Genomic DNA, 23,965 nt, shown 5'->3' on the forward strand with positions numbered 1-23,965 from the left:
CATAAATCTGCTGAACCTTTTGATAAACAGCAGACAATGTTAGTCAATTGAAATTCATCCTGCACAGTTAAAATACAACAATACACAATAGTTTTTCAAAACAGTTTTATTGCATTGTATATTTGGTACCTCTTATGTGTTTGACAACAAGGGTATTAACTTTACAACTGAAAGAAAGAAGCTGATCTGGTTCTGAAAAAAAAGTAATTGGCCCCCATTCTGAAAAGGTACAAAGTCTGGGGCTTGTCTGAAACTGCTGAACGAGAAATATTCTCTTTTTAGAAAGACAGGGCTTCAAGTATTACAAAAGAAAAAAAAATCTTTACGCTGTGGAAAATATCCAGAGGTATCATTAGATTAATATGCAGACGATACATCTGCACACATCTGGTGAGGACAGTCTGCAAAGGAACATGACTGCCAATCCTTTTTTTGACAACTAAAAACTATCAAAAAAAAGGAACAGTTCTCCTCCTGAGCAGTAAATATATGTTACCATTTATTCTGTGTGTATGCATGGGTGTGTGTGGGGGGGGGGGGGAGGTGGGGGCGAGGGGGGTCTCAAATAATTCAATATGGTTGACAAATGCCTGCTTTTTAAACTAAGATATCAGCTGATGACTAATATATTTGATAAAATTCCATCTCTTTTGAATCTGACAAACAGCGAAAAAGAAACCGTAATATACTGTGATTCTGAAATTGCTCAAAAGATGCAGTTTTATCATACACCACCCATTTCACTGTAACCTTAAAAAGAAGGCAAAGCAATGCATTTGCCACTCATACTGTACTCCAGGTAACCATTTACCTCCATTATCTGTGGTAAACATTATCTTTTTAGCTTCCTATGGCCCTCTGTGTAGTTCCTGCAGCACAGCTTATCAATTCGTTTCATTTCATTTTTCTTTTTTAATGGTTTGTGCTCAGAATAGGAATCCAGTGCTAAGGAGTATGAACTGCTCTCCAAGATTAAACTGATCTCCTTCTCAGTTTAGCAGTGTTTTTGGCACGCACCTACCCTGTTATTTGTAACAGCCTATTATTTTTTATTATTCTTTATAAATTACTTTAAAAACATGGGAAGTAGATATTAGGATACAGTAAGCCTAATAGAACTGCTAATACCTCTTAGAATAACCCGTTGCTATTTGTGTCCTGATTATGTTATCATTTTTATTTTTGTTTAGAAGTAGTCTGCAAGATTAAAAAAAAAAAAAAAAAAAAAAAAAAAAAAAGTAAAATGGCCATTTTTTTTCTCTCCTCTTCTTTTAGTTTTTTTTCCCCTCAATACAATTACATCATTTAGTCCTTATCTCAATATAAACTTTGACGCAGTACTGCAGGTGCATGACAAAAACCTTGGCGGTGGTGTTCAGTAATGGTGGTGGGCTACTAGAGTCCGTCCCTCCGTCTCACATGTCGTTGGCCAGTTCCTCCGGCTCAGCCGAGACGTCTCCGTTCACCGTGATCTTCATGTTCTCCTCGTAGCCTGGTGGCATGAATGCCAGTGTGTAGGGAAAGATCCTGTGACAGTTTGCTCTGTACACCTCCGCCATGTCCTTGTTGTCTCCCAGGCTGCCGCAGCGCAAGCTTTCCACCACCTCTGTGCAGATCTGCAGGCAAAACAAAGGCAGCCATTTCACACCAGATGAAAACTCCTCCTTTTCCTGTGCCCCTATGAAAATCAGCTCCATCTCTCACTGCAGTAATGCTGCTCAATTTCAAACCGTGATGCCCTGAAAAGTCTGAAGTAATAGCTGTAAGACATTTTCCATAAACCTGATAAAACGCTATTTATTTATTTATTTATTGTGGTCTTCTCCCTCTACATTAAATGTGCATTTTGACTCATATGCTTATGTTGGCAAACAGTGAATTTGGGCTATTTAAAATGTTGGCGCTTGGCTATTTGAAGGTCAAGTGTATAGGATTTCTTTGGGGGCATTATAAACCTGCATCAAGATTTACCATTGTTTTTCTTTAATTAAACGCTTTATATTCAGGGATGGGAAATAATTTCTCTTAGTGCTCGCTGGGTGTACCTGAATGGTCCTATTGTCCAGGGACTCGTCCAGTGCAGTCGCCAGTTCTACAGCCTTCTTCTCAGTGGAAGAGTCTAGATAGTACATCATTTTGGCAGCTGGAAGAGAAGGCAGCAGTGGTGTTTATTAGAGGAGGCACCACATGGTCTTTAAACTGCAGCAAAACAATGTCCCTGTTGCAGCAGGTGTGCATTTTATTCATAATCTTATAGGAATGTTTTTTTTAAATAGAAGCACAGTTTTAACTAGAAATTATGGGTCAATTGCAATTAACTTGCAGAGTTAGTGCAAAATTGCATACTAGCAAGTACAGTACTACTTGCTAGTAGTACATTTTACATACATTTTAAGTGTATTTGAACAATATTAAGCTGGCAGGCCATTTTTAGACTTTCAGATGTGTCCATTGTTTCACTTAGTAGAGTACTAAGATTCTTAGTCTATAGAAAGAGTTAAACTAACTTTGTTCTGTGCTTTAGTATCCTCTAGAGGGCAGCACATGTTACTTTGAAGTTGGTTGCAACTGTGAACATTTTAGGACAATTTCAGCAGGCAAATTCACTGCAATTGGTAGTTAACTCAATGCACAAGTTCAGTTTGGAGTTAGTACTCTGCTTTCAGTTTGTTGCAATTGACCCCTGTATGTGGTAATTGATTCTTGGTAAGAACAAAAACAATGTATAGAGGAAATATGATCATAGACCATGTGGCTTGTTCAGTTCAAAGCAATTACAAAGTGAACTTGAACAAACTGATGTTTGGAGATCACAAAAAAATAAATATTCAATATTAAAATTCAAAGACTGGCCTATTGTGAGTTACAGTAAATGTAGATGCATTCAGTAAAAATCATCTAAATTTAAGGAAATCCAGAACATACCTGCTACTCGGTGTGGGATGGAGTTGGAGTGCTTGCTGAGGAAGGTTTCATTGAAACTCTTGGCATTGCTGTCCCCAAATAACCTCTTGATTTCCTGCTTGAGGACCGTGCGCACTGCCTCTGGCAAGTCTTTGCTCTCCAACACTGTGAACAGAAGAGGCCTTTAACATTCTCTGCCGAAAAGCCCACCCCTTTCCATGAGAGCTTCAAGTCACCTGCAAGTGCAGCTTACCTGCTTTGAAAAAGCGAACTAGACACTGGTGGAGCCAGGGGTGATCAGGATCAATAGTAAAGGCCCTCTTCACTGACTGCAACATCAGCAAGAACTTTTCTGCAAATCAAACAAGAAAAGTGAAGTCACTGAATTCAGCATTCACACTTCGTAATGTTCAAGAATGTTTGGTAAAAGTGAAAACAAGTGCTCTTCTCAAACTTGATTACTATACAAATGTGACATCTTTGAATCCTGCAGCTACACTCTAATGCAAATTACTGGCTGAATGCTAATTAGAGATCAGACAGAACCATTGATTTATGTTGCTTTATAAAAAGATTAATCACTTCACAGTTTCAATACCAACGTGAGGCACATGAATAGTTAGGTTTAAACTAAAATCAATACCTAGAGTTTTGAATACAGGGAATCATGTCATAAAAAAGGACAGTGCATGCTTTTCAGCAGCAGCAGCACCATGTGTGCAAGGTAGAATATTCCTGTGACATGGAAAAACCAAGTCTCTGAGATCATCTCACTTCTCACAAAATGACATAAGTATTGTATAACTAAACACTTATTTTGGATATTTAAGTAATGTAATAACTTTATAACATAAGTCAGGTGCATAGCAAACGCTACTTATTAAATACTACTCATAAATATTATACATAACATTATAGAAAACATTTAAAAGCTGTAACAAACTTCAGGAAACATTCACAGACATTTAAATGACTTTTTATATACATTCAACCATTTACATATTTTCATGTAATTGCTTCATTCTAAGACTTCATCCCCCACCCTCTAATGACCATTCAGTTCTGGGCTTCCCCTAACAGAGACCATTCTGGTCAGCTGGGTACTGATTTGATGATGCCTACTGTTTGTTCTGGTCAGAATGAAGTCAATGCATTTGAATTATGACCCAAGACGTTAGAAACACCAAAGCTCTCAACCCCTGAATGCATACAGTGATTGAAGCCTGGTCTTACCTTTTCTAAAGTATATTTCAAATGCCAGGAGGTGAGTCTCTATTTTATTTTTCACTAAGTTTTTCAAAGGAGTCAAGAATTTAACTGCTTCTTCCAGTGGATTTTCTACCTGGTGAGTCAGAAGAAAGATGAAAGCAATGTAATTCATTACCTTTGCACATGAAGGCATTATTAATGTAATTTTGTCACTAGTAAAACATTTAAAGGAATATTTAGAGATAAATAATACTCAAATTATATCGTAATAGCATTCAAATCTAAGCCAATCTGTTGTACTATGAATATTAAAATCCTCGTTGAACTTGTTTGTTGGGTCATCACTGAGCCATCAAAGCAATAGTTGTTAATTGCGAACAGTAAAGCTTTGCTGTTGGGTATCAAAGGCAGGTACATTTAAGTAATGAAATTTTTATTAAACGCATTTCACTATCTATTCAAATCCCAACCCCCATCTTGGGCAAAAGCAATAGCTCATACCTTGGCCAGCTTCTCTGGTATGAGCTCTTCCTTGGGTCCCCCGATCTCCTCGTCATCATCCTCCTTCTTCTTCTTCTGGTTCTTGAGCTGCTTCTCCTTCTCTGCGTTCTTCTTCTCCTCCTCCAGCTGCGCCTTCTTCTGCGCTCGCCGCTGCTTGTTCCTCAGTTTCTTCAGCTCTTTGTCCGACAGGTTCGCTAGAAAAACACAGTGACCCGTTTCTCCTCTTAGTCTCTAGAGCAGGGGTTCCCAAATGCGGCCCTCAAGGACGTTTGGTTCGGCCCCCCTAAGCCAACCTTCAACCACCCCTTTTTGAACCTCTACCATATTGTTACAGTTTCTGAACATTTTCTGTTACAAATTGCACATGTAATTTAGAGGAAAATAATGAAACCAACAATTAAAGTTCATAAATAGGTATGAATTGGGACAGATTTCGTTTTCATCAGTGGTTCATTTTGTACTGCGGCCCCCCCATGCCATGCAACCTCTGGAAATTGGCCCTCCATCACCAGAGATTGGGAACCCCTGCTCTAGAGCTTTTTACTGATTGAACTAAATATAGTATCAATCTTGTCAGCAATCTTTCAAGTGGAACTCTACATTAGGGTAAGCTCTCCTGGCCATGCAGGTGGTATAAAATTCAGGGTTTCAGTGGTAGACGTGTAAGACTCATGCAGGTTACCAGTGTCGGCCTCCAGCTCCTTGTTCTCGTCAGTCAGTGGGTTGTCATGCAGGGTGAGGTAAATCTCAATGGCCGTCTTGGCTGCCTTGAAGTAGAAAGGGTGCATTCGCAGGACGTCCTCCAGCTTCAGCAGGTCCACATATGACCGCAGCGTCATCTTCCTCATGCAGTACGTGTGGAAGTCAAACTGATCATCTGTTATCTCCACAAAATGCTGAAAAACAAAACACAACCAGAGGTTAGTTTGTTTTCTCACTATGGCTATCAATGAGCAAGCCTACTGTATCTGATCAACATTTCAATGTAGCACATTCTTATTTACACAAAAGATATTAAAAAAAATGTTTTATTAAGCATCTAAATCTAATATTGTCATCACTGATTAACTTCCATTCAGGATTTTAAATGCAAAAGCATTCAATTTACCAAAAAATGATTTACAGAAGCAAGATCACCAATATGAAGGGGTACCAGAGTCATGAGAACCTACTCTTTCAATTTCATGGCACTTCTTGAGAGCTTCCCCATATTTGTTCATGGACTTGTAAGCAAGCGCACATTCTGTCTGGAACCACATGCACTGCATCTCGTTGAGGTTCTCCACAGCTGAGGCACCTTCCTGAAGAGGGAAGGAAACAAGCGGTTCAGTAAGAATCTGAGACACTAACAACTATGTATTGATTGTAGAGTTAAAGTAGGTATTATAAACCAGTCTGTGAGACTGGAATTGTAGACAATAGACTTCTTTAGCATAACCTGAGCTCTTGAGTCCTAGAAGAGAATGTAAACCAGTAAGTGCAGACATGTCATACTGTGATAGCTCGGAGAGACAGAGCTTTGTACGAAGTGTGAAAGGAATGGTCACCCACCCTTGTAAACTTGGAGCACATCTCCTCGGCCTCCTTCACCATGTTGGCCTTGAGCATGTACTTGGCGCACTTGGAGTTGATGAAGCGATCGGCAGTGTCCAGCGCTTGGGCCTCGTCCATCCACCGTGCTGCCTCCTTGATGTTGCCCGCATGCTGTCAGACACAGACGCCAGTCAGACCAGTCCTAGCACACTACCAAGCTCACCTCGATGTTTAGTGCTACAATAGATTGCTGCAGTTTGCAGTTTTTTGTTGTTTTAAATTATCTCAGGAAAAATTATTTCAGAAAATAGGTGGAAGTAGTTGAGAAAAAATATACATTTATATATGTGTACACAGGTTGCCTGGATGAGGGCATCTGCCAATATATAACCCATACACTAGAAACAATCAAATAGAAAAAGTACAGTAACTACCTTATATATTTTGGCTTTGATGAGGAAGAGCTCTATGAGAGTCGGTGTACTTTCAATACCAGCATTAATATAATCTAATGCCAAGGTCTGTTGGCCAATCTGATCATAATGCTGGGCTAGGAAGTACTGAACCCACAGCAAAGTGGTGGGGGGCTCCTCTTTCCCATCATCTGGAAAACATAACACACCATTCATTAAGCAGCATGGAGAATGTATACCGTTTTTTTAAAACACCTATAATATACTGTGTGGACAATTACAGTCATTTACATAAAAGCTATAAGAAAAAAAAACAAATACTGGAACAGATGTACCTCTGCTGAGGTGAAGATTGTTTTTTCAAACTTATTTCTTGAATTACTCTGATAATTACGTAATATATTTTACTGTTATTTCAATTTTAATTATTTTCCAAGGTAGATATCACCTTAAACTGCATAAAAAACAAAGGGGGGCATCTTTCTCAGCTGGTTGCTTGTCACTTTTTGATCAAGGAAAACTAAATCAAGCCTTTTCTTTCAGTAACCAAAAAAAATAATAATCTATGAACACCACAACAAAAAACCCTCCTAATTTCATATCTGTAGAGATTTGCACATATAGGGTTTATATTTTTACTTTACAAATATACATTGAATTCATAATCCATAACCCTTACCATTCTGATTGAACATTCTGCAGCCATTTAATGATGTTTCATAGCCAACTACTAGATCTTCTATTATTGCCACCTGCAAACATAAGCACACAAAATACTTAAGTTTACAACACGTTTAGTACACACTCATGAGCAAACAAAACTCATCTTAATCAAATAGATCAATAAATTGAGAGGTATAAATACAAAATAAGTTCCTCTTCAAATACAATAAGCATGCATCTTATGGAAAGGTTGATAACATTTATAAAAATCATTATCTACCAGAGGGCATTGTTAATTTTGGTTAAATTGTATTTCCCAAAACATCTACACAAGGCTTTATAAATCACACACAATCTGCAAATATGTAAATACCACATACATATTTATGCAATGAACTCAATATTATATATTACACAGGTTATCTGAATAAAGATGCTTTTTTTGTTTTGTTTTTAAAATACATTCCAAATATTACATAAAAAACTAAAATATGCAGGTCTTCTGTAAATGCCTCATAAAATACATGGAATGTTTTCACATTACAAAAAATAAAAATAAAAAGCAACATTGACATTAAATCCTTTTGCAAAATTTATATTTCAAATATGAATTGCAAAACACCTCACCTTCTCTTTATCATGGTACAGGGACCTCAACGTTGTAAAAACTGGAGGACATCCTTTGCTGAAGTTCATTCTTAAATATTTATCCAAACATTCCCTAAATTTCTCACCTATTCAAAGAGAAACATCACTGCATAATTTTACTCCACACACACACACACACACACACACAAAATCTTAAGTGAATAAATTATTTAAGATTACTCACTGAATAATTTAAACCTGTAGATTCATATTTTTATATAGAGTATTTCCAAAACATTTTCCAATTTAAGTACATACATCTATTTGAAAACATCAGAATCAAGCCAAGTCTATCAACAGAAAGCTTGCGCATTTCAAAAGCAAAATCAAATAAACGATTGAAACAGAAAGCATAAATCTAGTGAACTCTAACTTTGTATATATTTTTTGCCCTGAGTCAAGTGAGAAATACATACCCGATAAAAAGTTTAAAGGCAGTCTCCTAGGCACCAGCCCCTTAGGATATTTCACCCAGGCCTCTTCATAGATTTTCTGTTTTTCTTCTACACTGGCTGAAAGAAAGAAAACAATCTTCAGACTACCATTAAAAATGTATGTAAGAAAACAGAAAAAGTAAGCACTCAAAATTGTGATAACCAAGAATAAAGAATAAGGTTCAGGAATAAAATTGCTGGACATTTTTGTGTATCATTCTTTGTAAGATTACATTTTGCAAAATACTTAAACCAGTTTCCAGTGTTCCATTTAAAGACTAAAACAAAATGTTACAGCAGCCAAAGGCAGGATTCGCTTTATATTATGTATTGAAAACATTCTCTGCAGTATTGCGTCATACTGAAGATTACAAAGTTTAATTTGCAACTGATATTCTCACCTTAACTGCTGTTGATACTTCTTAACTACTTTATATTATGAGAGAAATCCTAAAGATCAGCCATACTCCAACATTAATATTCTTATTAACAGATCTGCTAAAAAGGTAAATGCAAAGCCGCATTGTCGCATCTGCTCCCAGTCAGCGTCTCGCCACATTTTTCAGGCGTTTTTTTTTTTTGAGCCATACCAAAATGTCAAAACACCTGCGTGATTTGAGAAAAGGTTAAAAGTCTTGTGGCTATATATTTTCTGCACCTCGGCTTGACAGTAAAACTGAAACTTTCATTGAACTGTACCTGCATCATGTGATTTAGATTTTTTATCAAATGCATTTCTCAGGGGCTCATTAATTCAGAACTTTGACCTGCCTATTAATTCCAAGCTAAACCATAATTGATGGCATTTTTTTTAATAAAAGGAAAAAAATCCCCTTTAATTCCAGCCTAGATTTAGCTTTGCCAGCCCTTGTTGGGTTTCTCTGCTTCTACAAATCACCTATAAACTTAGAATATGAATAATGAGCTGCAGAGCAATCATTTATAGACTCTACAAGCCCGGCTCTCTCACTGCAAAACACGATGCTGCTGCAGACGGGCAAGAGGCTCATACCAGGCTTAAGGGCCTTCTCCAGGCCATGGTAATAAGACCAATTCTCAGGATTACGCTCCTGTAGTCTGGTATACACTTCTGTCGCCTCATCCATTCTGTCTAGGTTCACTAGCAGCTCCCCTGTAGGGTGGGATCACAAGAACAGAGCAGGGTTAGAAACAGCTGGCAGCAATTTCACTTAGGCTTTTGTTTCAGTGGTGTAATGGGCAAGAACATGCCAGGAATATTAAAAAGAATAAAACATTACTCTTCAGCACCATGACTAATTGGTGTTCCTGTTAATAAAAAGAACTCAGAAATGAACTGGTTGTAAATACTTTTAAAACAAAGTGTCTTAATGTTAACTAACTGGTTAGACTTTATTGTTATTAAGTTATTGTAATAGACCAGTTATTAAAAATATATTCCCAAACACTGGATGCATTCATGTAAATTCAACAAATACAACTTGAACACCTTTTGTCTCCTCCACCGCCAGCTTGTCACAGATCTGCTTCTCGTAAGTGGTGAGGTGTTCGAGGGCTTCTTTGTAAAGACCAGCTTCTCGCAGGACTTGGTTTTGATACAGCAGCAGCTCGCTGTACTCGTAGTCCACTTTATCTGGAGACGTCTGAGACACACAAGGCTCAATTGAGACAGAGAAACACATCACAGCCCTTTGCAGAGTACTGGCCATATTAATTCCTGCTCTGGTCTTGAACACAGAAATATTTAAGGTGGCTTGGTTAGTTTGATGGACATTTACATCTCTGCCAGCTTGAATTGATCATGATTAAACCCTAGTTTGGAAAGGAACATGCAAAACATCTGGCTGCAGACTAGTGTGCTGATCAAACCATGAGCGAGTGGCAGTTGTTTGTGCTTCCTGTCAAAAAACAATCCCTAAAAACACAAGTCTCTAAAGGCAAACATAGTAAGGGTAAGACCTAACTCACACATCATAGAACAACTGCTGAACAGCTAGGAACTGCTTTGATACATATATTGTACAAAGAGATACGGCAACAATACAGTATACAATCAACCAATCAGTTACCATACCCTCAATGCAATTAACTAAAATGTAGTGCCGAAGTGATTACAACAATTAGAGGAAATACAATGCCTTATCAGGGGAGTGATAGTGATAATTGCTGATGGAAACACTGAGAATTCAGCTTTTACAAGGTAGGAAGTCTTACAATACTTATTTTACCTACACTGCTAATTTTAACATACATCAGATCTGAATGCCCTTCTGCTGTACAAACCAAGGAGGACAAATATGTAAGACTTGTTTTCTCCTGTTGGGTGGAAACGCATAAAAGACTTTCAAAACCCGAAAACGGAAATCTGATCAAAAGATCTTAAAAGAGAAGCAGTGGAGTCCAAACATTTTTAACAAGGCGTGTTAAGAACTGGGCACTGAAAAGAACAGGACGATTAAGTGATGGCCCCCTAGGAATTCTGAGTCACTGTACTAACAGGCCCATGCCTACTGAAGTGCCCAGGGCAGGAGTTCACTCTAACATGGCCTCTTCTACACCATGAGCCACTTCTCTGCTGGAGCCTGCTAATTTAATCTCATACACATACTCACCTGCTTTCAGGATACTAACCTACTAAGTAACTGTTGTTGTTAATGATGATGCTTAGGAAACTCCATACAATGCTTTTATTACCCCATTTCTGACGAGGAAAAGAAACCAGCATTTGCACCAAATTCCAACCAAGACTACATCGACAAAAGATAAAGGCCGAAGGAGACAACCAAGTAGTGGGATTTTAAAACTGAAAACAGTCCGCTATAGAACTAGTACTAGAAACATACTCTATTTTGTCAGAGTGCTCAGAATTAATATTAATGTAGTAAACAACATTATTCAAGTTATGACAATGCTCTACATTTGTGTCAATTAACGAGTGATTACATCGGTTTGAACTGGGTCTCCAGGGCCGCATTACGGCACGCAACAAGCAGTAAGCGGGTCAACATAGCAGCTTTGTGTGGGCTTGCTAAACAGAATCAAAGACCAGCATCCCCATACAAAACACTGTAGACCACAACAATGGACATCTCTCTGCAGTCAGCATCCCTTGCTTATCTTTTTCTGATAGACTAAGGCTGTTATATTGGCTGCTCCATGCAAACATTTCAAAAAGCAGACTAAGAAATGTAAAACAAATGCTAGAAAGACTGAAACAGAACAGTTATTTCTGGGTTCTGGTTATTTACAGATATACTGGTGAGCTTGGCAATATATGTAACATGTCACTGTTAGTATTTTCTCTTTTTCCAAACATAACTAAATGCATTAGATTACAAGAATCAAGAAATAACTCAATTTCACTGTAATTGTGGTCCTACTGCAGGGAAGCACACACAGGAGACTGCAGAACTTGAATTTCTGGTTGTTAAAAGCTTAGTAAATTTGCATTCATTATTCATTAAAAGAGTAAAACTATTCACTTATTTAGTGCTTAAAAGAACTTGAAATTACTAAACATAGGTACATTGTCATTTATTACAATAAGTATGCATGCATTTCATACGTGAAGCTATCAATCTGCACCTTTGGTAGATAAATGAACATGGTTTCAGATTTGCATGTCATTTGCCACATCCAGGGGACTTGAATGACAAAATGGGTAGTACAAAAATACAAAAAATAAAGATTAATGCCCCTTATTACATTTTAATGTGTACATTATGTCTAACTTACAACAACTTATACAATAGCAGCATGTTCACCTTATGTCACAGCTTTATCACAAACTATGTCAATTATGATACTTAGTAAACACAGCAGATTTCTAGTTTTAAATCTCAATAGAAGAAAACTAATCAATCAAAAATGACTGGTCTCTCTACTTTCAACAAGTGAATGCCTCTGGCAGTCTAAAAGCATTTAAGATTTTGGTAATTTTCAAATGGACAACATGATAAAAAAAAGATAAAAAGATTACAGTTCCAAAAACAGGTAGGGAAAAATGCATTCCAAAACCTTGAGCTACACTCTTTTTTTGTTTTTTAAACATTTTATTAATTTAAGTTAAATAAAATGTAAAAATCCAAGAAATTACCTGTTGCGTTTTTCTGAATTCTTCTAAAATTTTTGCAGCCATTTCATAGTCTTCCAAAAGGTGATATGCTATTGCATAGCCAATCCATGAGGCTCTTTGTGCTGGCCGTAGTTGCAGCAACTGGTACCTGGTTTCCTGAATTACAATGAGAAAAAAGCAATGTTTAGATATCTGCACAAAACTGCATGTTATTCAAACTAATTTTCAAGTAATGACATGGTAAAACCCAATTATACAGGCATCTCAAAATGAACATAAACCGTTCAAGACAAGAACACACTGGTCTAAAGTGTATGGGTGTAAAGGATATAATTTGTTGGGGGAAAAAAGTACTGATGTGAAGTTTAAAATCCAGAATGCAGTGAACACAGTTAATGCTGATCGTTGCTGGCAGATCACCAGATACCTAAACAGAGGCTTTAAGTGGAAACAGGGGAAAGGGAGACTGAGGACGGATGAAAGCAAACACTTCTTCAGAGGGAGAGGGAGCACAAGGAATTCAGTGCAGAGTCATTCTGCCAAGACAAGGCAGCGAAAACAGAAAGAAATCTTAAAACTACATAAACACGAGTCTTTAAACTTTTAATATGCATGGCCCATTTTTTTATTTCAAATTTCTCTTGTGGCTTTATGTAGTATTTCTTCCCTTTTTAATTTAACTGAGAATTAAGGTCTTAGATTAAAAGTATAAGAAAGCCCAGAGAAGCAATGGTCTCTGCACAGTTTAGATTTAATTGACCTAGTCACAATGTAGTACATTAATTATTCCATATATAAGCATCACCTTTATTTATGTTAATTGAATAACTTAATTGATGCTGAAAGTAAAAAGGTTGATTTTAATTCTCAAACATATTGCCTATATCGGCATTCTCTAACTCTAAAGAGTAGGCGTCAGGGCACAGTGCAGTATGGGGGCACAGTTTCACTTCCTCTCTCCCACCTGAGAAGCAGGTATATGCATTTCATTTAGCTAGGACACTGTAGTGAGATGTAGTGATGTTTCAATATAAATTAAATACATTTTTGAAGTGTAAATCAGTCAAATGTGCCTCTGATTAATATTTAGAGATTGTAAAAACAGCAAGGAAAAGCAGAGAACTGGAAGTCACGGAACACCTCTTAACAAGATGTTGGGAAGACATCCAAGGGACTCCGTGTTCCAGCAAGCTGCCGAGATCTTTCGCTGATGAGGGCTTTTGTAAATGTTAAGAGTATGCAAGATTCACATAATACTATATTACAGAGGTTACTGCTAATCTGTGAGCCCTTACCCTGTATCCCTCAAGGTCCCTCATCTGAATCTGCAGTAGGGAAAGGTCCCTCAGAATCTGGAGATTGTCTTTATCCCATTTCAGTGCATTTCTGTAACATTTGATGGCTTCGTCGTACTTCTTGTCCGACCTCTGCAGCAGACCATACACATGCCAGCCTGGAATATCACATTAAGGAGAATGCGCATCCTCTGTTTGGAGGATATATTACCAAGATATCCTCTTCAAATTGGAGGGCAGGAAATAATACTTTTAAATGTACATCCCAGAACAACATCAGTTTGCATTTCACTTGTTTAATCTCACTTTCTCGTGCTTTTACTGAACTATATAGTTTGGAACAGTTGGTAAAAGAGTTCCAGTGGTAATACAAACTATATAGAATTATGTTCACTAATTGCAGTCAGGTGATTGATTGTTCTGATATATCAAGGGATAAGCCCTTATTTTTAAAAATTAATATAGAGACTCAAACATACTACTACTTTCGAGTATCCACAATTTCCCTTCATACATTTTATGGATAGTGGAAGTGCAAAGGTTTAAAATGTCTTGTCTTTTGATAACAAATATTATTTATCACTCGCTAATTGAAATGAAGTAGCGTGTTCCAGGGCTTGAAAATGTGTCAACGCTAGCAGACTGGGTTCAGTGGTGAAAAATAGAAGAACAGGGAGTGTTAGACAGACTTTAATAACTGACATGAAGCTTGAACGATAATCTAAATCAGGACCACAATGACAAAAACCTCAACTGTTCATTAAACTTAGAGTTTAAAAAAAGCAGACCAAGGCTTCAGAACTCCAGATACCTTTCTTGTTGTGATGACCAAAAAGGTAACTTAACCCATTATAATAGAGACTAAAATTTAAGGCACACATTGTGAAGAGCAGTGAGGAGGCTGTGTAAAAGGATACAGACATGACTCTTGAGATCGTTACGTAGGCCTCGTCTTACTAACTCGTAAGCTTCCTCCTTCTTGCCCAGACAGTTGAGGGTTAGTCCTTTCATTGCCAGAGTCTCTGTAAAAAGAGTGTAATATTAAACTATAACACTGGTCCTAAAATGCAAAACTCACTTCATAACAGTTACATGGACCTAAGAGGTTTAGTAAAAAGTTTCCATCTCACCATTGTACAGGCTTCTCAAAAGAATGTTTGTCAAATAAAAAATGTAAATAATTATTTAGGTCACTATCACACATTGAATTTACACAAAGGCCTTTAAAAACAGTCCTGAGCAAGCTGTAAGCTGCAGGAGGTATATTTTTCACTGAAAGAAACACTCTGGGGACTCTCTTAAGATGTAAATGCCTGAGGATTTGTCTTTTTAACACTGTAAGGTAATTTAAAAGACACCTGTCTGGGATCTGCCAATTAGGGAAGGGGGTCTATTTGCCAAGCAACCCACCAGCTAAGGGCAACTATAAAAACTATTATTGCCAGTTTCAACATTTTCCTTACCTCCATGCTCTGCAAACTTGGGGTTGGAGAGGATCTGTTTGCAGAATTTCAGGCCATTTCGGTACTGCTTGTGTTCATAACATCTCTTTGAAAACAGACAGGAAGAAAACATGATTATTGTGAAGGATACTGCAAAACCAAGAACTTTCAAAAGAAAAGAAAACCACTACTTTTACCAGAGGCTATGTTCTCAAAAAAAGACTGGCATTCACTACATACGAATACATCCCAATAATAGATATATGACAATTTATAATTATAATAAAGTGCTATAGATAGTTTCTTCAGAATATCTTTGAGGCTACATTTCAATAGATATGATGAATCTAAAACTATAAAACTATATCAATAAATCACTAAAAATTATTTTGCAACAATCCATGTCAACATTTATAATGAAAGTCATGCAGACCAAATCATATTCTACTACAGTTTACCTCATCGTAGTCCTTCACCATTTGAGTTCATTTTTAAAAAGATGACACAAACAAATTATAATTGAAAAAGTAAAGGTATACAAAAAATAAAACTTTAGAAGAAAACAAATAAAGTTGACCAGGAATTGGAAATACTGGCTGGTCTTACTAGGGTGTAAAGTAAGCACAGTCACAATCTAAGTGGTAAATAATTCTGCTGAATCTGGCAATACCACAAGCTTCACAGTTTGTGTTGCCAACAATCCTGTTTAATTTATGAAGCAATAAATCCCTGCTCATAAACACAGAGCAACCCATTGGAGGAAATCACTGTTGCTGTAAAACAGAAACAAAGGGGGAAAAAAAACTTGATTCATTACATATTAACAGATTACTTTAATGGCAATAAACAAGGTTAACTGGTGCACATATTTAATCAGTGCTTCTCCAAGATGCTCCTAAAGTTTCAGTGGCCAGGCAAACCTCCACCAACATTTGAGTCTTGCCTGTGCCTCTCACCAACTTCATACGGAAGTCCCCTGTGGTCACAGGGAACAACACTGGTCAAACTGTGGCCAGATTAGCAAGGAGAGGGCAAGGCAGAGCAACTAAAAACAAAATGTTTTCCCTAGCCATTAATTTGGGAAATGTCAAAAGCAAAACAATTACATTTTCTTAACATTTTCAAGCAGAATAACATGGACCTTATTGACTACATGTAATTAGCTTAAGAGAAGCCAAGCATCACAACTAACAAATAAATAGGACTTGTCAAAATGCATGGCAAACCTTTCAATCCCCCAAAACAGAGCCATTAATCAAGTTGCTCCCATTTAATTGATCTACAAAATGCATCAGTTAACAACTCAGTTATTGGCTAATTAAGTATAAAACATCCCTAAAAAACATATTACATATTAGACAACATGGATAACAAAATACATTCTACTAACTGGCTTCACAGATAAAAAGCTAATTATTCTCACACAACTGCATTATGACAATTTTATTATAGGCACGACAGTGAAAAATGCACAAAGTCTAGTCTTAATTAAATGAAAGTCTTAATTTATGAATTCTACATTGAAATGCACCAATATAAGCATGCTTTAAGACTGACTGCTTTAGTTGATGCAACAAACATGAACCTAAACCAAAACATTATTAAACACTATTTACTGCTTAAAGGCAGGGAATGGATCAAACAAATACAGAAAAACTAGGCAGCCATAATTATTTTATTCACAACCTTTTATGGCTCATGCAATAGTGTCACTGAGAGGAAAACTGATGTGCCTGGAATTATATTGCCTATTGTAAACAAAGCTCTTAATAAACTTTGTTGCTTTATTATGCCATGTACTGAAACACTTTTTAATAATTATTTTCACGATTTATGATACTTGCAGACTATATTACACTTGTGTGCTTCAATGCTTATTAACAGCAGTTAAGGATCTGCTGGTTCACTGCAAGTGTGCAATTTGTTGCTTAGATGCCATAAATGAAAATAAGTTGTTTTACAACTCATAAATCCAGATGGAAGTGGACTTATTCTTTCAGCTTTTAACTACTGATTTCAAGTTTGTGTTACATACATAGCTTTTGTGGTTTCTTACATTCCTTATTATTAGACATGAAAGCTAAACAAGTAATATAAACTAATTTTAAAGTTCTTCAATTTTTCTGTGTGGTATCATGTCCACATGAGGATCATGATTATAAAACTGGTTATTAGCATCAAGTTCAAAACGAATTCTTGCCAGCACTAATTTCGACATGCGATACTGCAGTGAACAGTAAAAATGCTATAATCTATTGACCAACATTTTGCAGTGGCACCTTGAAAATCAGGACTATTCTGCACATTGCAAAATAAAACGCGTTTAAAACCCAAACACCACAACTTTTACAATCTACCCAAGAAAATTGTGTGAATGAGATTAATTTAATGAATAAATCAACATTATATGCCAAGAATACAGTTTTAGTCAACTGTACTCAAACTAAATTATGAATGATATATTTTAAGCTTAGAGCAAACCGTAAACAATCTAGTTGATTGAATGGAGTTAAGAGTAAACTGTTGATTGTGGCTGCAGAGAAATTACTGTAGTTATACACTATGTGACATTTCACAGAATGCAAAAATGAAATTAATACTAAACTTAGCTTGAAACATTAAAATTCTGCTTAAATTAAATGTCTTGATGTCTCAAGAGGGTATTCTGAACCTCCCAAAAATCTGCCAGGATAAAGAACGGACAGTCTACAAGAATACAAATTGTTGAGAATATGGCAAAGAAAACGCATGCATGTTTTTTAGTTTTTTTTCAAATACAGGGTATTATACAAGTATTATACTACTAAAATAATAACAAATTGAATGCAAATGATAGTATATTTTAAAACTTAATGCCACAAACCCTAAAGCTAACTTTTATAAGTGTTTTAGGCACCACAACCAAATTATTCAGAATTAAATTAACACTGAATTGACTCATCTCAAGTTACAGTGGCCATCCACAAGATGCAAGATGTAAGAAAACCTACCAAAAGCAGGCATCCTGGATTAATATTGTCCTGCTGCTTCTAAGATTTTTACAGAAAACATAAAATGAGTCATACAATATATAGACTTTTTATTTTCACACCTTTACTTTCACAACTTCAGTTTGTTTTCTACTCTGATTTTCCACAAGAGCATGCTCTCCAAGTCAATTGGCAATTAAAATTGGTTTGTTGGCTGCAATTATTTCTAATTACCACTATTGTAACCATAGCTGAGCAGTGGCATTTTGGCACAAGTACAGTGTCCAATTAATTTAAATGATTTATCTTGTTAGAAAACATACAGAACACGGAAAGCAGTACTGTTATACTACATTTTATGTTTAAGCACCATGACAAATTAACCTTCTCCCAGATTGCTGATGAAGAAAAAAAAAAAAGACAGCAAACTGTTTAGTTTTGACTGTATCCTGATAGATTGAGGACATGTTTTCGTTAACCTAAGTATTCATTACTGCTCCAAACCAAAATCAGAGTAATAAAATAAATACACACTTACTTTTTAAAATAGTAAACAGCCTCATAATGTGTTCCATTTGGTTACTAAGTGGTTAATACAATTGATTCAGTTTCAATTTACAAGATATCAGAAATGCCATTTTAATACTATAACTTTATAAATGTGCATTCATGAAAATCAAAAATAATTAAGTATAGGATAGGATTCACCTATGAATGAACAATTTTGGACTTTTCCTTTAGGACAGTTTATCTTTTAAATGGAAGGCTTAGGCCTAAATTTTAGTTATTTTAAGAAAATATTGCTTTCCAGTTCATTTAATATAATACATTCTATCAAGGTTTGTTAAAAATACAATATACGTATTAGCCACAATAAAGCAATATTACTCAAACTGACACTTTTCCTTGCTTAAGTATTTTCCACAGTCTTGCTAAATTTCCAATGATGTTTAATTCTACAAGATTAATTTTACATTAAGTATAATTGATTGAATTTCAGTTGATAACTTATCTAAATCTGCACTAGCCTATTTTTACTCTGAAACCAATCTCCAACCTCTCCTTTTCACAATTGTAAACACATTGCTAGAATTACATAAACAAACACATACATGTCCTTTCCTTGCCCACAGGGTCAACTTTGTAAAACTGACATCAGCAATGAGGGAAAATAAAAGTCCCCTGCAACTTGAACCCATTTCAAGATGGCAGATGGTTAAACTAATGATCAGAGGCAGCAGGTGGATTGTTTAAACCACCAGACCTTTTGGATCATATGATCAGCATAAAGATCTCAGGCTCTATGTGCTGTTCAGCACGGGCCTACAGGTTTCATACAAGCCTTGGCTAACTCCACCAGTACAGGACTAACATGAGGAGAGGAGAACATGCCACCTTCCTCTTTCCTGGCTACACATGCAATGCAAGGCTGTTGCTGGGTGAACAGCGCTATAACTTCATCATGTGGCTAAATCAGCAAGTACTGACATGTGTACAAACTGTGCCCTCCTTCAGTTGGACTTCTCAGACAACACACCATTGACTGTACAGTGGTTAACACTTGGCATTTGGAAAAAGGTGCTCCACCATGTGCAAAAAGGTCTGTTTCAGCCAGTAATGACCTTGACAAATGGGGCTCTCAATTAGGTGAACTGGTAAATGTCTCCACTTGGAGCATAGGTGGGGACATTGTCCAGGAAGAATGGATCTGAACTTTCATTGCCAACTCTGACTGGGGTTCCCCATTGGAGGGCACAAATTATCCATAGGCTGAGTGGGTGGGTGGGCAGGAGCATGCTGGCTGTTATTTATGTGGCTTTGGGCACAACAGTGACTCTTTTGGATTACAAGATGCCTGCTGGCCCACAGTGATATCAGGGAGAGCTGCAGGAGTCCTCCCTACCATGCTGTGGCACTGCTGTTTGCTCTGTGGATTTTCTCAATCTTTATGCAAAAACAACAAAAAAGCAACATGCTGGAGCCAAATGCAAGTTTAAAATATATATATTATAATATAAGGAATTATAGACATCTCAATGTCACTGTAAAAGTTAAATGCTTTTGTATTCAATGCAAATTTCCAAATGAGGCTACATTTTATAACACTGTAGTTGAAATACATTATGTGGTTTGTTCAGCTATGGGAAAGATGTCCCTTTTGGCTTATTGCTGTGGGGTATAAATGAAGTATGTGTGCCACAATGTGATTCAACATAATTGCTATCATGCAGTCAAATTTGGTAACACTTCACAACATAAACAGCATGTAAGCTAATGTACCACTTTGCTCTACAGACATTTTACTAAAGGTAGCGCTTACAGAGCTACAATCATATGAAAATACATCTTATATATGGATAGGTACACAGTCAGGAATAATTATTGCCAAAAATCATTCAGCATGGTCCACAACACATTAAGAGGGGTGAGGAAAGTGAATGAAGTGAATGAATGAAGCACAAAACACATTGAAATACATTGAAGATCCAAGGTGAGGTGACACTGATCAAAAACTGACTACAGACAAAATGTTGTATCCCAACAAAGGCAAATACAACTTGACTAAGTTTTGGTTGAGTATAAACGTGTTGTATGAACATTATGCTTCCAAAATATTACAATTACTAAAATTTTAATCAATTAGGTGTTACTATTAACTGCGAGTTATGCAAAAATGCATATTACATGCTATATTTGGCGTTTCTGATCAAGTTTAACTTTTACACACTTCCCATATATATATATATATATACACACAAGAAAAAACTTGTTCTAGAATAAGCAAAACCAATAACATACATGTTTGTTTATATATTTATACACACACTTAAACATAAACCACCTTTATGAGCGAAATATCGAGTTAGAGACCTCAAACCCAGTACAGCCAGGCCTAGCTGTCAGTCCGCAAAGTACATATTGATTTCGATGCAATCTAACTTTAGAAACTTTAAGATTGATAATGGAAAGGTTATATCAGTCGGGTAAGTCCGAAATATCGTGCCACAGTTTGATTCGTTACACAGGAGCCAGTCTGAAGCAAATCCGAGGCATGATTTAGCATGTGCAGCAGGCCCAAAACAGATTTCCGTCGCTTTCAGTGCTGTCTCCAGAGCCCGACACACACTCACTGCAGGTCTGCACCACTTTATGGTTGAACACGTTCATGACCCGAGAAGTTTCAGTGGGAAAACCCTAAACCCACAAATGTAATACTAGATCTCCCAGCCACCGACTACCAACCATACTGGATGTGCTCCGTTCAGAAACAGTGACAGCTCCATGATCCCGGAACACCCAACCTACACCAGAAGACACCTGACACAGCAACAAAGCAAATATGCAATGTGCGCAATTTTAATTCAGCAGGGAAATGGGGTGGTTAAGGGGAGGGAAATGCTTGTTTTATATCAAACGGTAACAATGCATCTGGCCTCGGGAGTGCTAATCTCCCTGTAGTCCATGTTAACTTCTAGTGATCGTGGTCTCTGGTCGCAAAATGGTAAAGGACACCGAAAGGGAGCAACCAGCACGAAATGCAGCCGACCACACTCCCGTTGTAATCTAAACCACACAGATCGCACAGGGGGCTTCATTTGAACGCCTCCCCCTCGGCCTCTCCAAAGCCTGCGATAGTATCGGTGGAGGCACGCTAGGCCGTTTGCTGCAGGGTGACAGTCCTGCTCTTGCACTGAGGGAAAGGCAGCGATCTGGCAATGTGCACCGGGCGGAGCGGTCTCAGCAAGCCGCTAGTAAGCTGGCATCCACTCACCAGGATCCTCTTAAAGAGAGCGTTCTCCTTAGGCGGCAGTGTGACTGTCGGCATGGTTCGGGGTTATTGTCTATCCTGGAGCTCAGCACATGTGAAGAAGAAATGTGTAAATCTCTCTCTCGCTCTCTCTCTCTCTCTCCCGGTCTCCCCTTGTTCTCCGAGTCTTCTCGCTCGCTCTCGCTCTCTGTTGCAGGCTCTTCTCCTCTCTCACGTGGTGACTGAAAGCCCCCTTCAGCCCAAAATGGCCGCCGTGCTTCTCCTCCGGGTCAAGCGCCTCTCTGCGCCTGCGCACTGGCCCGCTCGGTTCCAGCACATACACGGCAAACCTGGGAAGCAGGTGGTGCAGTCGCGTCGATGGGCCGCCTGACTCCTCCGCTCCACCAGGGGGCGTATCAAATAAAATAAACACAAACCACTCACACAAAAAAACACTATATAATACTTTTAAATTTGAATTATTTAATTAATACGAAGCATGCCATTTTAAAACGAGCTATTGAAATATTGTATAAATAAAGAAAACAGTATTAGAACACTAGAACCTCATATAGGTTTCGATTTAATACATATTACATGTTTTGTCATAACACATAAGACATGTTTGTTTTGTAGAGCAGTGTTACCCAAGACTTATCAGGTCTATGAGAGCATAACATATACAATAATATTATACAAAATTAGCCTACACTATTTACATTGTTATAAGCTTCTTAAAACAGAAGGAGGTAAATGTAATTGTTATAATTACAGACATTTTAGGGTGGTAAGGTATAGTGAGTAATAAAGACAAAATCTAAGTTTCTGGATTGTGCTCCCATTTCCCAAGCTACCACACACAGAGAGTGCAAGTTAATCACTGAAGTACATCCTTAAATTATAGTGAGTATTGTCAAAGGTGTGCTTGATTTGCTGGAGTCAAGTAGCAAAACTTGTGCCCTATTTATGGTCAAGCTTTGAGTCTCAACATCATCCAATTTGCAGCTTCTAGGCCACTTTGTGTTGCCTATAGACTTAGCTGTTTAGAAAATGGCATTTCCAGTTGAACCAGATTCAACTACCTGATTGTAGTACAATTATTCAAGTGTTAAATCAAGTGGTAAATCTTGTGTCTGATGTTGAGGGAGGAAGGGGGACAGATACAGATAGAGAGACTGTAATATAACATTGCAACTGTTGAGTAAATAACTATATGTATATATACAGTACGTGTGTGTGTATGTGTGTGGTGGTGGGGGGGGGGGTTGATATCAAAGCATTAAGGAAACTTGTAGAACTCTTATTAAATATATCTACAACAATTCTACATCAACAATTCAACTCCACCAAGACACTGAGAAGATAAAGATTTGCAAAGGAGTATGTCAAGAAAAAAATATCTCCATAACTCCCCACAGCACCTCTGGAAGAAGTGTCCAAGGGGCCACACATTGCAAGAATACCAGACCAAAGATGGACAAAGGAAGATTTTGATTGGATCCCAAGAGATGATAAAATACCTAGAAGATGACCACACAAAAGATGGGAAGATGAAATCATATAAATATGACAATGAATCAAGTTAAATGGGAACTATCACAGTCCCTAAAATGATTGATTTATATGTAATCATATGTTTTTAGGAGTATATAAGTAAAGTATCTGTGATTTTTCTGTTCAGTTGTATCATTTTAGTAACATTTAACACTGAAACTATAACCTTCACTACAATCACGGCTGCTGTAAATACCACAAAGAAGAGCTTCACAACACAACAGTAAAGACTTCAGCAAACAAGAACATCCCATTTGTCTTCCCTATGGCAGCTTGGATAATAATTGTGTTCAGAACATAAGTAGGAGACTGTAATTAACTGAGGGATGCCTTTTGGACCAGTCTTCTTCTGGATGTTAATAGCTGATTTATTTGCTTTTACATTTTTTTTCATTGCACCAATGAAGAAAATGTCACAGATATCTTATGAAAATCCCAGATTTTTTTTAAACCTTGTGGTTCTTCACAGAACATACAAAACAGATTTCCTGTGCCTTTGTGGGAGCTGAGTTGTAGGCTATATTTAATCTGGTTCATGCATTAGGCACTATAGTTTAATCAATTTCCCTCGCCTTCCCTTGATTTAACTGAATATATA

General features: G+C 37.2%; 1 protein-coding gene across 1 annotated transcript; it reads right to left on the reverse strand.

Annotated features, from left to right (window-relative positions):
* Positions 1-90: 90 nt before the first annotated feature.
* On the reverse strand, positions 91-22,095 carry naa15a (N-alpha-acetyltransferase 15, NatA auxiliary subunit a). The gene is made up of 20 exons (XM_066720127.1): positions 21,838-22,095; positions 15,118-15,202; positions 14,572-14,676; positions 13,655-13,812; positions 12,381-12,515; positions 9,774-9,927; positions 9,318-9,437; positions 8,288-8,383; positions 7,851-7,957; positions 7,240-7,312; positions 6,582-6,751; positions 6,166-6,318; positions 5,787-5,915; positions 5,297-5,510; positions 4,615-4,808; positions 4,138-4,246; positions 3,158-3,256; positions 2,926-3,069; positions 2,046-2,143; positions 91-1,616 (listed from the first exon to the last, which is right to left on the reverse strand). Exons 1-20 carry the CDS (start codon positions 21,889-21,891, stop codon positions 1,416-1,418), a joined length of 2,598 nt encoding a protein of 865 aa, XP_066576224.1. The 5' UTR covers positions 21,892-22,095; the 3' UTR covers positions 91-1,415.
* Between the last annotated feature and the right edge of the window lie 1,870 nt (positions 22,096-23,965).

The sequence above is a fragment of the Amia ocellicauda genome, chromosome 13 (genome assembly GCF_036373705.1).
Source record: "Amia ocellicauda isolate fAmiCal2 chromosome 13, fAmiCal2.hap1, whole genome shotgun sequence".
Taxonomy (NCBI): domain Eukaryota; kingdom Metazoa; phylum Chordata; class Actinopteri; order Amiiformes; family Amiidae; genus Amia; species Amia ocellicauda.